This window comes from Schistocerca cancellata, chromosome 11, assembly GCF_023864275.1.
Source record: "Schistocerca cancellata isolate TAMUIC-IGC-003103 chromosome 11, iqSchCanc2.1, whole genome shotgun sequence".
Taxonomy (NCBI): domain Eukaryota; kingdom Metazoa; phylum Arthropoda; class Insecta; order Orthoptera; family Acrididae; genus Schistocerca; species Schistocerca cancellata.
In genome coordinates this window covers 169070382-169084409 of record NC_064636.1, presented here as the reverse complement: position 1 = coordinate 169084409, position 14028 = coordinate 169070382, and the positions used below count along the sequence as shown (strand labels likewise).

The 14028-nt window shown below is 38.9% G+C and overlaps 1 protein-coding gene across 3 annotated transcripts in view; it reads left to right on the top strand.

Annotated features, from left to right (window-relative positions):
- The window catches only part of LOC126108968 (zinc finger protein 737-like), a 185273-nt gene that overhangs the window by 143150 nt on the left and 28095 nt on the right, over nucleotides 1–14028 (top strand). The window contains exon 5 of one of the 3 annotated variants that reach the window (XM_049914363.1): nucleotides 4175–4256. In XM_049914363.1, coding sequence (XP_049770320.1) covers nucleotides 4175–4256 — 82 coding nt within the window. Of the gene's footprint in view, nucleotides 1–4174; nucleotides 8164–14028 lie in introns of those variants that run through there. The other 2 variants (XM_049914361.1, XM_049914362.1) reach the window with 2 other exon arrangements.

Here is a 14028-nt window from a genome sequence, read left to right as displayed (position 1 = left end):
GATAAGTAGCCTTAGAAATCCCCTGACCTAAATTCATGCAAGGTGTGGCTGTTAGGATATCTCAAAGATTTATCAGGCATGCATGCAGATTCTCCTGATCAGGAAGATATTATATGATGACAATCATTCTGATAATACCGGACATGCTGCAGGCAACTGTTGGCCATGTCATGTTATGGGTACAGCATGTTGCTGAGTCAGTAGACCATCTTAAACACATTGTAACTCCTGACCATGTCCTAATAAACATACCAGAACCCCCATTATTGTTCGTCTGATCGTTTCTCCCCTTTCCCTGCAGTGACACCATATTCTGACACTTTATAGCGCCATATTTTCATGTGTTGGGAGAAAGTGAAACATTAAGTTTGAGCATACTCCATGAGGACATCAGTTACTGAACACTCTACAATGTTTAAGCATCCTGTAATGTATAGACCCCATATTGCAGCACTTGGGACACTATCGGTTTAATTATAAACACTTGGTACACCTAGTATCGACTTCTTGTTATGAAAGTAGGATGCTGTTTGGACAATTTCACCTTCAGTAAATTCAGAATAAAATCGCTATGACTTCTTGCAGACATACCATGCAAGTTCTATGATTATTATTCAATAGGGGTTTTTATCTACAGTCTGTTCTTATAATTGCAGCGTAATAGTTATGGTGACTTCTGCCAGTGTCTTGTACAGTATGTGGTGTGTGGCACGTTCATCTCACAATTGAAACCAGCCTAGACAGACTTGAGTTCTGAGAATAAGTGAACCATGCTTCAATATATATTTTGGATGGATGATTTATGAAATTCTGAATGACAGTAATATTACATGATAGAAATTGGTGATACAAATTCAGAATGGGGACTGGATGATGCTTTGCAGATTCCTGCCCTGTGACTTGTGGTAATGAGTTGCATAGGAATCCTGATGCTGAACAAGCAATAGGGTACACTTTCCTCTGCAGGTATTTTAGATGAGATTCAACAGTGACGAAACAAAATCTTGATACTATTAAAATGTTCTCTAGAACCTACCTCCGTCGCATGCTATGGATGTTTCTGAGATAAAAGCTTTAACAGGCTTGCTTGAATTCACAGCAGTCTCCAAATCTGGCGTCAAATACATTGATAATCTTTCGTTAGTAGGGAGAACCAAATGTAATGTTTTTCACAGTACTATAAGAAATGTTTTTTGTTCATAATGACAGCTGTTTGGTTTGTGAATCGAGAGAACAAAGGAAGGAATAAAGTAGAGGTAAGAGCTATAGTGCCACAGTTTTTAAGATTCATTGTAAACCATCAGCAGTGTTACTCTCCAGGCTGTAATATGTGTTGCGGCGGCGCGGTTCTTTCCGTCCCTTTACGACGAACCTGCACCTACCTGTGAACATTGTCTCAGCAGATCATCAGTAGGAAAGCCGAGTGAAACCTACTGTACTTCGACGTGGACCTGAAAGGTTGGAAATTTTGTCCTCAATTAATATATTCTGAAACTTAGGTGAACCAGTATCACTGCAAAGCCCGTGCTAGTCTTAACACAGTCACTCACAATCCCTTTCACTCACGTTAGCAAGTTTATGGTGTTGCATTCCCCGAAAACGTTATAGCTACAAAAATACTAATTGCTTTTGATTGAGAACGCTCGCCAAATATTAAGTCTGTTGGTACCAAATGCAGTCACAGTTTTTAGCCACCGACCTGCTCAATATGCCACGTGGAATATATGTCTTTTCTCGTCACAAAATTCACTTAAAAATTCCGAAATTTCGACATGCACATCGGAATAATTGTGCCGTCACTTTCCAACACTTTTGATGTATGAAACACTGCTAGATCCGGCAACTTATCATTTCCATCGGAACCACTACTGCACACGTCTGATCTCTTTCATGGCTAGGCTTCGATTCCTCTCTAGAATACTGAGTCTTCTCTACCAACAGAGAAAGGCACGCGAAGAATATTGCTTTACCATTGGTCAGTTTATTCAACAGCCAATAGCAAAACAACACTCTCCCTCGTCAATCCGCGATTGTCATCAATAACCAATCGCAAAATAGTAAACCTAACGACTGCACTTTTTACCGACGTAATTATCTAATATGCTGAAGGGTTTTTTATGCATAAAGTTATGTAATATTGTTATTTATACCTGAATTAACTTTCCCTTTACCATAAACTTATTTTACACATCTATTCTACAAAAATCCCCTTTTTCCATATCTAAACTTCTTCGAAATGTTCCCACACTAAATCCTACTACATAACTCGTTAAACAATTGTCTTCATATTAACATTAATCCACACTCACACATCATTCATACTGCTAAAACACTTTTCTAACATTTTACATACACAAAAAGACATAACACTTTATGAAAATACTACAACAGTTCTTGAAAAACATTCTATTACTTTAGTGCACTCTAATGGGCACAATCAAAACTAAAATCACAGTCTCCCTATCCAATACTGTCCTCTATCGGCTGATACGTAAACTATGTGTGTGTCCAGTCTCGCGTCACCATCTGTCACTATCCAGCTCTGAGACACATCTCCCATTTAACTGCCTCCAAGGCAGGATCGTTATACAGCGCTACACCTCAGTGTGTTGACAAACTTGTGCACTTCCATCATCACTGCGTGAGTAGTTCATAGATGTACCTGTGACCAGTACTGCTGATGTGTGAGGTAAAAAGAGGTAATAATCAAAATTTATTTATCCTTGAAGTTTTACAGAAATTGTTTCTTGTACTTGGTTGTTAATAAAGACTGGTGTAGCTAAAAAAATTTAATTATATGTTGTATTTGTAGTACTTTGAGAAACGTATTTATTTGAAACCTTATTTGCATATTTTTTGGATTTCATTCTTCATTATTCTGGCGTACACCATCATATCATCCACGTTAAAAAAATAGTATGATACCAGTTAAGAGTTAAAAAACACTCGAAATTTGCCAGATACCATACCAAGTGAAACTATACATCAAACCGGATGCAAAACAGTCAAAAGTTAGTCAGAATAGAAGGAAAACACTGGAGCATGCATGCCCTCAGTAGTGTGTAATCTTTCATGTCCAATATGATGAACATACTAGGAACCTGAAAGGCATTACACATTTCTGTTCTGTGGGAAAGGGTTTAATTACAGGTGGAATAATGGGACCCAGATACTAAAGGGGTAGCTCATGCATTAGTTGTTATCACTGCCACTCAATATGTCAGCCTGCACTGTGTCTAATGGGTGACGATGTGGTCATTTATACTTGTGTCTTTCAGTCAGTGGTGTTCTGCATTGCCAGTTGACCAGATTTTGGGAACATTAAAAATTTTCAAAAAGGGTCACTGGAAAATATAGTTTCCATCTTTTCAGACAGCATTTCTATTTGTGGAAAGCATCATGTAAGTTGCAGTGCCAAGAACACAATTAGGTTGAAAACATCTGTAATGTGTGTGTCGTTCACATTCTTTCATCAGTATGGAAATTTCTTTTTTTTTTTTTTTTTTTTGCATTTATTGATGTGACATTGATTTTTGTTTATGAACGGTCATTATCCACCTGATGGACAACCATACTTGATACCCAATAAAAATATAATTCTTGACTCACTAGGAATCAAACTAAGAAGTTCTATTTTACATGCTGAAATAAATTTACCATTGGTAACTGTACCACTTTCTTTCCAAAGGTGAAAGTGTGAAAAAAACGCACTTACAGAGCTATTATGATAGAAGATGAACACTAAAGAGTGTTGGAATATTGTGCATACTCATCAATTCTCTTAATTAAATCTAAAATACCTTAAACTTAAGAATTTTGAATTAAATATGTAACTGATACATTTTTGATACAGTTAATAAATTGGTGTAGACTGTTAACTTACAGCACAATATTTTAAAAAGATTGTAATTTGTTATCTAAAAATTCCAAATGAACTCAGCAGTGACTCATGTTAATCTACATTGAATTTCCTCTGCTTACTTTCTTTTTAAATCGCTTTTACCTCATCAGTTCTTTCTTTCTGGTAGAAAATTATGATTTTAAGTCACTAACATTTACTAAATATGTTATTTCTTATGCCCTTTCAACTTGTGTCCTGCAGTCCTGGACACTTAAATATGGTTTGTATGTCTCATATATATCAATAATTAACATTCTCCTCCTCACTCTTCAGATTCATTCAGAGTACTGGTGGGAGCTGTGGCATTTCATTTGAAGAAACTCTTCACCATGGACTGCTCAAGGATGAGCTGGAGGTACGTAGGGAGAAATCAACACATGAGTGCAGTATTCATGCAGAAGAATTTACTGTGAATGAGGATAGCTCATTTGGCACCAGATATGATTCTGGTGTGAGGGAAAAGGAATTTCATGTATATAGTTGTAATTTCTGCCTACAAAGCTTTCATTCAAAATACAGACTCATAAAGCATGTGTTTATGCATATTGATGGTGTGCAACCACCTTCGTATGTTTGCAAATGGTGTGGTGAGGTATTTCACAGTAATGTAAGCTTGAAAAAGCATTTGAGAACGAGTGAGAATCATGAAGTCTTAACTGTTGGCAACCATGAAAATTATGGCTGTAGTGATGAGTATCAAAGCAGTATCTATTTGTATAGTGAGCCAGAAGTTTCTGTCACAGAACACAATGAGGAGAATTCATATAAGGAAACTTGGAAAGCTTCAAACAAGTCCTGTAATGACATATGTAATACACGTATGGCAAATGATGCAGAGATAACAAGTGATTATGGAACTTTACCAACAAGTGTTAATGTCAGCGCCCACAATGCTGAACGTACCGCAAACAGAATCCACAAATGTGATATGTGTGGCAAATCTTTTACTAGCTCACATTATCTCAAGGCACATATATTATTTCACACTGGAAAGAAATCTCACAAATGTGATATTTGTGGCAAGTCGTTTGTTTTGTTGAGTACTCTGAAGAGACACTCTCTAATCCACACTGGAGAGAAACCGTACCAATGTGCGATTTGTGGCAAATCCTTCGGTGTGTTGGATACTCTCAAGACCCATTCGCTAATACACACCGGAAACAAACCTCACAAATGCGATATTTGTGGCAAATCCTTTGTCGCGTTAGGTGCTCTCAAGAGGCACGCATTAGTTCACACAAGAATGAAACCTCACAAGTGCGATATTTGTGGCAAATCCTTTACTTTGCTCTGTACTCTCAAGTCACATGCACTAATTCACACTGGAAAGAAACCACACAAATGTGAGATTTGTGGCAAATATTTTGCTACTTTAGCGTATTTCAATCGTCACAAATTAATACACGCTGCAGACAGGCCCCACAAATGTGATATTTGTGGCAAATCTTTTCCTGTGTGGAGCGCTCTCAAGAAACACACATTGATTCACAATGGAGAGAAACCTCACAAATGTGAAATCTGCGGCAAATCCTTTGCTCTGATGGCTAATTTAAAGAGCCATGCAGTGGTTCACACTGGAGAGAAACCACACAAATGCGATGTCTGTGAGAAATCCTTTTCTTTGTTGTGTGCTCTCAAGAGGCATTCATTAATTCACACTGGAAGTAAACCTCACAAATGCAATATTTGTGGCAAGTCCTTTGCTGTGTTGTGGGCTTTCAAGACACATACATTAATTCACAGTGGAGAGAAACCACACAAATGTGAGATATGTGGCAAATCTTTTGCTACGTCAGGTTATTTCAACCGACACAAATTAATACACACTGGAAATAGGCCGTACAAATGTGATATTTGTGATAAATCTTTTGTTATGTTTTGTGACCTCAAGAAACATTCAAAGAAACATTCATTAAAACAGTCGTTAATTCACACTGAAAAGAAAACTTACAAATGCGATGTATGTGGCAAATCTTTTGGTAGGCCTTGTAATCTCAACCAGCATTCAATAATACACACGAGAAAGGGGCCCAACAAGTGAGGTTTTTGTGGCAAATCTCTTGCTATGTCAGACATTCTCAAGAGATGAGCATTCATTCACACCAGGAATAAGCCTTACAAATGTGATATTTGAGGCAAATCATTTGCTAGACACAGCGTTCGTATGCACTCGAAGGAGACCCCACAAATATGATATCTGTGACTGAAGTTTCACTCAGTTGGGTACTCTCAAGACACATGTATTACTTCACATCATAAAAAGCTACAAGAAAGTGTTAGTTCAAACAATTCAGTTTCCCTGTCTGGTGCCCTCAACGCCTATAAAATAGCGGATGTAGCAGGAAGACAATACAAGTGTGATGACCATTCAATAACTTTAAAATGTGTTAGAGTTGTGAAAAAAGTGCAGCAATGTGTATTACAGAGTGGTAACAGATAGTGTGACAATATAAAACTCCAGTCTGCAGCCTTAAAAGTGAAGAAACTTTAGTGTTAAATATTGCAGATAGATAAATCAACTTTGTTTTTGTTAACTCAATTTTTCTTATCAAACTTGAGACAAGAAGTTTGTGAATTGTGATAAATTGTTCACCTGTGTCAGTAATTATAAGTACCATGTAGTATTCAGTGTAAGGCCGAGGAGATTTGACGATTTACTGCTTATTATTAGAAAGATAGTCATCATGTGATACTTGACACTCTGCATTAGAGGCACAGTGACAGCAAAAATATGTTCATGGGACATACTTCACTCAGGCTAGGAAACTCCCTACCAGAGAACTATGATTATGGCACTTATTTTACTTAGGTATGCTTTCTCAAGAGATTTGCTGCATAGGTAACTAATAGTGTGTACATCCATGTTCTGTTAGTAGTACTACTCCATTAATAAATATGTTATAGCAACATACATATGCTGATATACCAAAATCTTATGATCACCTGCTTAATAGTTTGTTTGTCAACCTTTGGATCACTATACATTCACAGTTTTTCATGATATGGACTTGACAACTCGTTCACATGTTTTTGGAACTGTTGCATCAGATAGTTATACATAGGTTACTCAGTTTCTGTAAATTTTTGCCTTGTAGTTTTTTGGATGCAGACGTTTTGCCTGATATCACAGATGTAAATAGCATGGTTGAGACATCAGTTTTAGTTACCATGCACCACAGACCACTGTGGAGCGATTCTGGTCATGTGATGTGGAGAGTTACCCTGCTGGAAGATGCCTGCACTTCGGGCTAGCACATTTGGCATGAAAAAAATATATGCAGTCACAGTAAAGGTCACTTAGTCTGCAGCTGTCATGATACATTTGATTACTACCAGATATCCTAAAGGATCCCAGGTGAACGCCCCCATAGCATAATGTTGCCTCCATTGTGTATTGCAACATTTGTGTGGCTGCACCACAATTGTTTTCCATCATTATATGTGCCACAAATTGCTACCTGTCCAGCTTCACAGAGCAGGCAAGCCCCTGACATCCATGATTTCTGAAGAAGTGTGGATGTATTAGTGGATGTATTACACCTTTTCATCATGTTATAGATTTATCACCCTTCAGCCACTTTCCACAGATGTTCATAAGAGTAGCATACAACCAGCCAACAAGCTTCACGTCTTTCAGGTGGTTAGTTCCCAGTTGTCATGCCAGAACAATTTGCCCTTCGCTAAAGTCACTTATGTCATTGGGTTTACATGTTCACAACCCATCTCATTGGTAGAATAAATCCTTGTTTATTTCTGATTTGCTGATTTACTTACTGCATCACATGCCTACAACAAGCGACATTCAGTCTGCTGGTGGACAGTGTACATGACTTTTTGCTCATCAGTGCATCAACATGTCACAAGCAAAAATGTGTAATCTAACAAATTCATTGTGCTTGGTTGCCATTTATACCAGTGTGCAATAGGTATATTTTTTTGTGAAATTTTATTGTTTCATAACTCTGTACATGATTCAGAGGTAATATAGATAAGTGTTATGCACCAAAGCTCTCAATTATTTATTCAGCATTTAATACTGTGTAAGCACTACACAGAATGAAATAGGTAAACATTAGGTGTTATAGATTGATTACCATTATTTATATACATGAGAACACCACTTGGAGCTCAGAATGTGATAACTCAATACATGAATTTAATCCAAATCATTAAATTTTTATTGTACTGAATAAATAAATCAAGTGAGCATTCTTTTTTATTGTGTATTGTGTTATATTTCAAAGATGTTTCCATTGTGGATATTGTTCTTAATTTCTGTAAATAAACATGATATATTTGGAGTTCTGAGCTTCTGCTTAATTTTTAATTTCAGAATATTTATTTTTATTTTTGATTTCCTACCTGTTTGTTTTTGGTGAAAGTGGTTTAGTATGTCCGATCATACCTTTAATGACTCAAGATAGTTGTCATTAACTGACTGACCAGTTTTGCTACTCTTTATTTATTACACCCTGTACTGACATGATTACATTTTATTCCATCTTTCTTGTGATAGGACATCCACAACTGCTGTGTAGGTTATTCATAATTACAGCATCCACATACATTTATATTACATATTATTTTCCAATACAAGGAAAGCACAACTAGGTTTTTTCCCACACTATGTCGTTGTTTAATGATCTTACACCCTTGTGTTTAATGTAAGTGGTTGTAAAGAAAGACAGTGTAAAAGATAGCAATGAAATTATCTTTCAGATTAAGTTTCACACTGGAAGCAGTTCGAAACATGCTAGAATCACCTTTGTGCTGTTGCTGCTGAAACTTTACATAAGAATATCTTAAAAGAATGATCAAGGTTTCAGATATTTCACTTGTGGAGGGGTGAATCCATAATGAACAGGGCAAAAATCTAATTACTGAAACACATGAACAGAGGGATGATATTCCTAGTGGCAAAATATTCATGCCAAGATAATGGGAATAAGTCATACGTAGGCTTAATGGGAGCTAAGATGAGGGCTTAGCAGTATTCCCATCATTGCTCAAACACTTAATTAGTGACTACTGATATGCTGAATCAATAACACTAACTCCTTGCTTAACTAACCACTTGAGAGGTGGCTCATACCATGCAGTAAGTCTTTGAAGAATATAAAACAGACATTGCAACAAGGCAGGAGTGATACCTCTGTAGTATTGGCTGGAATACTGAGATAGAACTGGTACTATGAGAGTGACATGGCCCAGATGAGCTCAGATCAATTCCTCCTTGGAGGAGGAGGAAGAAGAAAAGATTCACAGACACTGTAGTAGGGGCAGAAATAACGGAAGGGTTAAGAAAATAACTGCAATTAGATATGACTACAGGATGACTGTGTATCATGACCGATCAGTGGTGGGTAAGAACTAATGACTTTTCACATGCATCTATTAGCAGATAGCCAGATTAAAGGAGGCTAGCATAATCATTATGATGTGCCAGCACCATAGGCTTGTCTAACAGCAAAATGGTACATCTCTGGATTGACTCATATATTCTGGGGTGGCATCAAAATGATGTCCACTCACACTTTAACCTTGTGTAATACTGCTCACTACCACCAGGTCTTGTGAGAATAACTCGCTTTAATTATGCACACACATTTCAATAATGGCAGATGCATAACCACAATTAAGAAATGGTGTTATATTACACGGCCATAGTACATATGGTCTAGTTCATATCAAAACTGGATGGAGAGATAACGTGTCACTGTAATGTACAGTCTTAGACATAAAAACTGACAGCCGGCCGTCCACCACAGAGACTAAGTCCGAGTCGTTCACTTAAGGTGGCCAATAAAACTGACCGCCCCTGACAACTCTGTCCGGCCATCTGCACAATCTGGCAACACTGTAAGATGCGGAAGTGTTATGAGGAAGTGTTGTCTACTTCCGAGTTGATATGGCTGGAGTGAGCCCATGGTCTTGCGGTAATCGTTGTGCATTCTAAACTTAGAGTCGCATGTTCGCGTTCAACTGTTTTTTTTTTTTAAACCACATTTCGGTCTAAAGTTATGAGTTTGATTGAACATCGAAGACAATTCGCTTAACATTCTACCCACCCGCAATAACAAGTATTCCAGAAACAATTCCGCTGGACAGCTCGTGGCTGCGTCGCGATCAGAACAACTTACGCTCAAGCGTTTCCTCGCGCTGCAGCGGCTACCGGCCAGACGCCACCCGCCACCCGCTGCCTGAAATTCGGCGCCGCCCATGTGAAGGCGGCGCCATGCTGTCAGTGTACGTATCAATCACATTTTCGCATTTGAAGTTCTAGTTATCATCTTGCAGTTAAGCATTGTAAAATTGAGTCGCAAGTGGAAAAAGGTGTAACATCTGCAACACAACGTTTACTTTGGTATAACAGAGGGGTGAATGTAGAGGAGGCAGCTAGAAAGATTTGAACTGTGCGTGGAGCGAGTGCTTTTGGGAAAAATACGCCAGAAAAAGATATTCTTGTTTCAACAAAGATCGTTCTGGCATGAATGATTTTCCACATTAAGGAAATCTCGACTACTGATATATGTGACATTTTACCATCATGCGACATTTGCATTCAGCAGGCAAAGTTCAGAAGTCTGGTGTAGGGGTATTGCATGCTCTAATTCGAAACAACAAAAATCAACGGAGTGACTATTATTGAACGTCATCAGGTCGCTCATTGAGCATTCCTTTGCAGTACTGTTACTGGTGACGTGTTATGATGCCTTTATCGTTAACTTCCTAAGAAGAAATGAAAGACTGAGCCCCACCAAAAGACGTAGACTAGAGCAAAGAGTAGTGTGAACATAATATTTTACGTTTGATAGCTCCATAAGTGTGTTTTGGACTACGAGTTCTGCCCCAAGGGATGTGTGTAACACACCTGGAATTTGTTGTCAACAACTGAGACACCTTTCGGTCGCAGTGTAAGTAAGTCGAGCAACAAAACTACATCACCTGTGCTACTGCATGATAACTGACTCTGTTGATCTGAGAAACAAAACTATCCAGGAGATTGATAGGATAGTCGTCTCTGAGGCACTTGTATTTATAGGGAAGTCGTCTCTGAGGCACTTGTATTTATAGGGAAGTCGTGTCTGAGGCACTTGTATTTATAGGGAAGTCGTCTCTGAGGCACTTGTATTTATAGGGAAGTCGTCTCTGAGGCACTTGTATTTATAGGGAAGTCGTCTCTGAGGCACTTGTATTTATAGGGAAGTCGTCTCTGAGGCACTTGTATTGACAGGGAAGTCGTCTCTCGGGCACTTGTATTGATAGGGAAGTCGTCTCTCGGGCACTTGTATTGATAGGGAAGTCGTCTCTCGGGCACTTGTATTGATAGGGAAGTCGTCTCTGAGGCACTTGTATTTATAGGGAAGTCGTCTCTGAGGCACTTGTATTTATAGGGAAGTCGTGTCTGAGGCACTTGTATTTATAGGGAAGTCGTCTCTCGGGCACTTGTATTGATAGGGAAGTCGTCTCTCGGGCACTTGTATTGATAGGGAAGTCGTATCTCGGGCACTTGTATTGATAGGGAAGTCCTCTCTCGGGCACTTGTATTGATAGGGAAGTCCTCTCTCGGACACTTGTATTGATAGGGAAGTCCTCTCTCAAGCACTTGTCCCTCTTGTCATATATTCGTAAAATTTTACCTTTACCGCTCTAGATCGATCAACCGTCAATTCAGCTTACTACGGAAACACAAAGACGACAATCTATCTTAATAAAGCATTATGTATCTGTAAGACGATTGAGCCTATTTTAATACGAATTAGTAGAATTGTTGTTTTTCTTATTTTCGATGTTGGTGGGGCATGTGCATTGATGAGTGTTTATTTTTTACTGGGGCTCTGAATGAGAATAGTCATAAGACTATTGTTGGTGGGAGTGATTTCTTTGACAGAGTTGATGATAGATTTGTGTTCGAGAAAAACATTGCCGAAGATTGGTACGCCTTTCGCGACCTTTGGTTGCATTTTGCTCTTGAAGATGCAGTGGTTTCCGTAATGCGATGTTTCATTGTCAGTTAGTCATGATTCTTGAAGAGCAACGATGAGAATTTTTTTTCGGTCGATTTATTATGTGAGATTATTTATTTTTCGTATTTGTATCAATGTATAGATGATTTGTCATAAAAAAAAGGTTCTTATATGTGTGAAATTTTATGGGACTTAACTGCTAAGGTCATCAGCCCCTAAGCTTCCACACTACTTAACCTAAATTATCCTAAGGACAAACATACACACACCCATGCCCGAGGGAGGACTCGAACATACGCCGGGACCAGCCGAACAGTCCATGACTGCTGCGTCTGAGACCGCTCGGCTAATCCCGCGCGGCGTGTAGTTTTCAAATATATGTTTTCTGCTTGTAGGGAAATTTACAAGAGGTCTTCAATATTCTCTGCCGTGCTAACCTGGCCTCCCCAGAATCTGAAATTACAAATTCCGCCTGTCGACAGTTTGCACAGTTCATGTTTGCTTGCGTTTCATTGGTTTGGCTTGGGTGATTCCACGACCGGACAGGACCAGAGGGTGTTGAAGTCTTTGGAAGCAAATATTTTCGGCCGAGCTCATTGAGCTAACAAGACGGTGACCAGAGTAGTGGTGGTTTTCACTCAGGCATGTGTCGAGTTGGAGTTCAACAGATTGAGTAGTCATTGAGGATTGTGTTGGTATTTGGTTCACCCCAAGTATTTGATTTCCTCAGTGCCACCCATATGGGGGAGGGTTTCCCCTATCGGCCCCACGGGATTATTATTGTTATTGTTATTATTGTCATTATCTCATCAACAAATCCGGTATGGTGCATCTTCCAACCACTGAAATAGATGTGAATTGTTCGACTCAGTATTTCCATCACATAAATATGGGTTATAATTACGTTACATTGCTGCTAGTAGATATATTTCTCACTTTTTCTTGGGCAGTTGCTACCTGTTACTCCATCATAGGAATTTATGTGCGCAGCATTGTTGCAATACAGACGTTCAAATTATCCGATTTCTGTAATTTCATTTCGATACCAGATCGTTCTAATCGGATTCAGCCAGTCAGGCTTAATGTGGATATCAGAATACGACTCTCATCATTTGATACACTGGGTAAACCACATTCTTAATCGGACGGTTGAATCTAGATCACTTATTTATGACAGGGCCTGAATTCTTAAACACTGAAGGAAAATAATAATACAATGTGCTTGTTACTAATATGTTATTTAAATATAAATATATGAACGAACGAGATAACAGTTTATTTACAGGAGCAGAGCCCCATCCATCATAGCAGAGCAGTGCGAGATTGGTTTCAGGGCCAAGAGAGGATAAAGCTGTTGCCCTTTGTTCCACAATCACCGTACATCAACCAGATAGAGAATGTGTGGGCAGAGGTAACAAGGTCATTGCCATGTGGACCTACAAATGCAAGCGACCTTTGGACGAATATACAAAACTTATGGTGGGAAGTAAACCATCACGCTACACTGTCGACGACTTAATGAAATCAATGCCCCTACGCCTTTGAGAAATCGTACGTAACGATCGTGGGTGGGTTGGTTATTAAAAGTATACTCGTCCACAAAACCCATGTGGACAATTATCTGATAGTCGGTCAAGCTTTGCTTTGTCACAGCTGTTTAGATACACATCCATTTAGAGAGAGAGAGAGAGAGAGAGAGAGAGAGAGAGAGAGAGAGAGAGAGTGTGTGTGTGTGTGTGTGTGTGTGTGTGTGTGTGTGTGTGTGTGTGTGTTTTTGTTTTCGTGTTCACGCACCATCTGAATCAATACTATTAACATTAGAGAGACAACCAACAATAAATATTGCATCAAATATGACTGTAAAGTATTTTAATGCGATGGGAAGTTACAAACTGAATTTTCACCCAACCCACGACCTGCATATTACGTTACGTTAAGTAAGATGTATTAACTCCATAGTATCGTTAGCAGAGACAGTGCGTTCTTGTTGTCGAGGCTCGCGACAAGTGCAGCGATTAGCAGTGCCCAATGCCGCCGTGATTTGTTTATGTTGGCTGACCGTGGACCCTGCAGCAGACGCTTCCCCATAAACAGAAAGAAATCACCTTGGCTCTGACTGCGTGTTCTTATAGTAACCAACGTGAGACTCTACTCACAGGT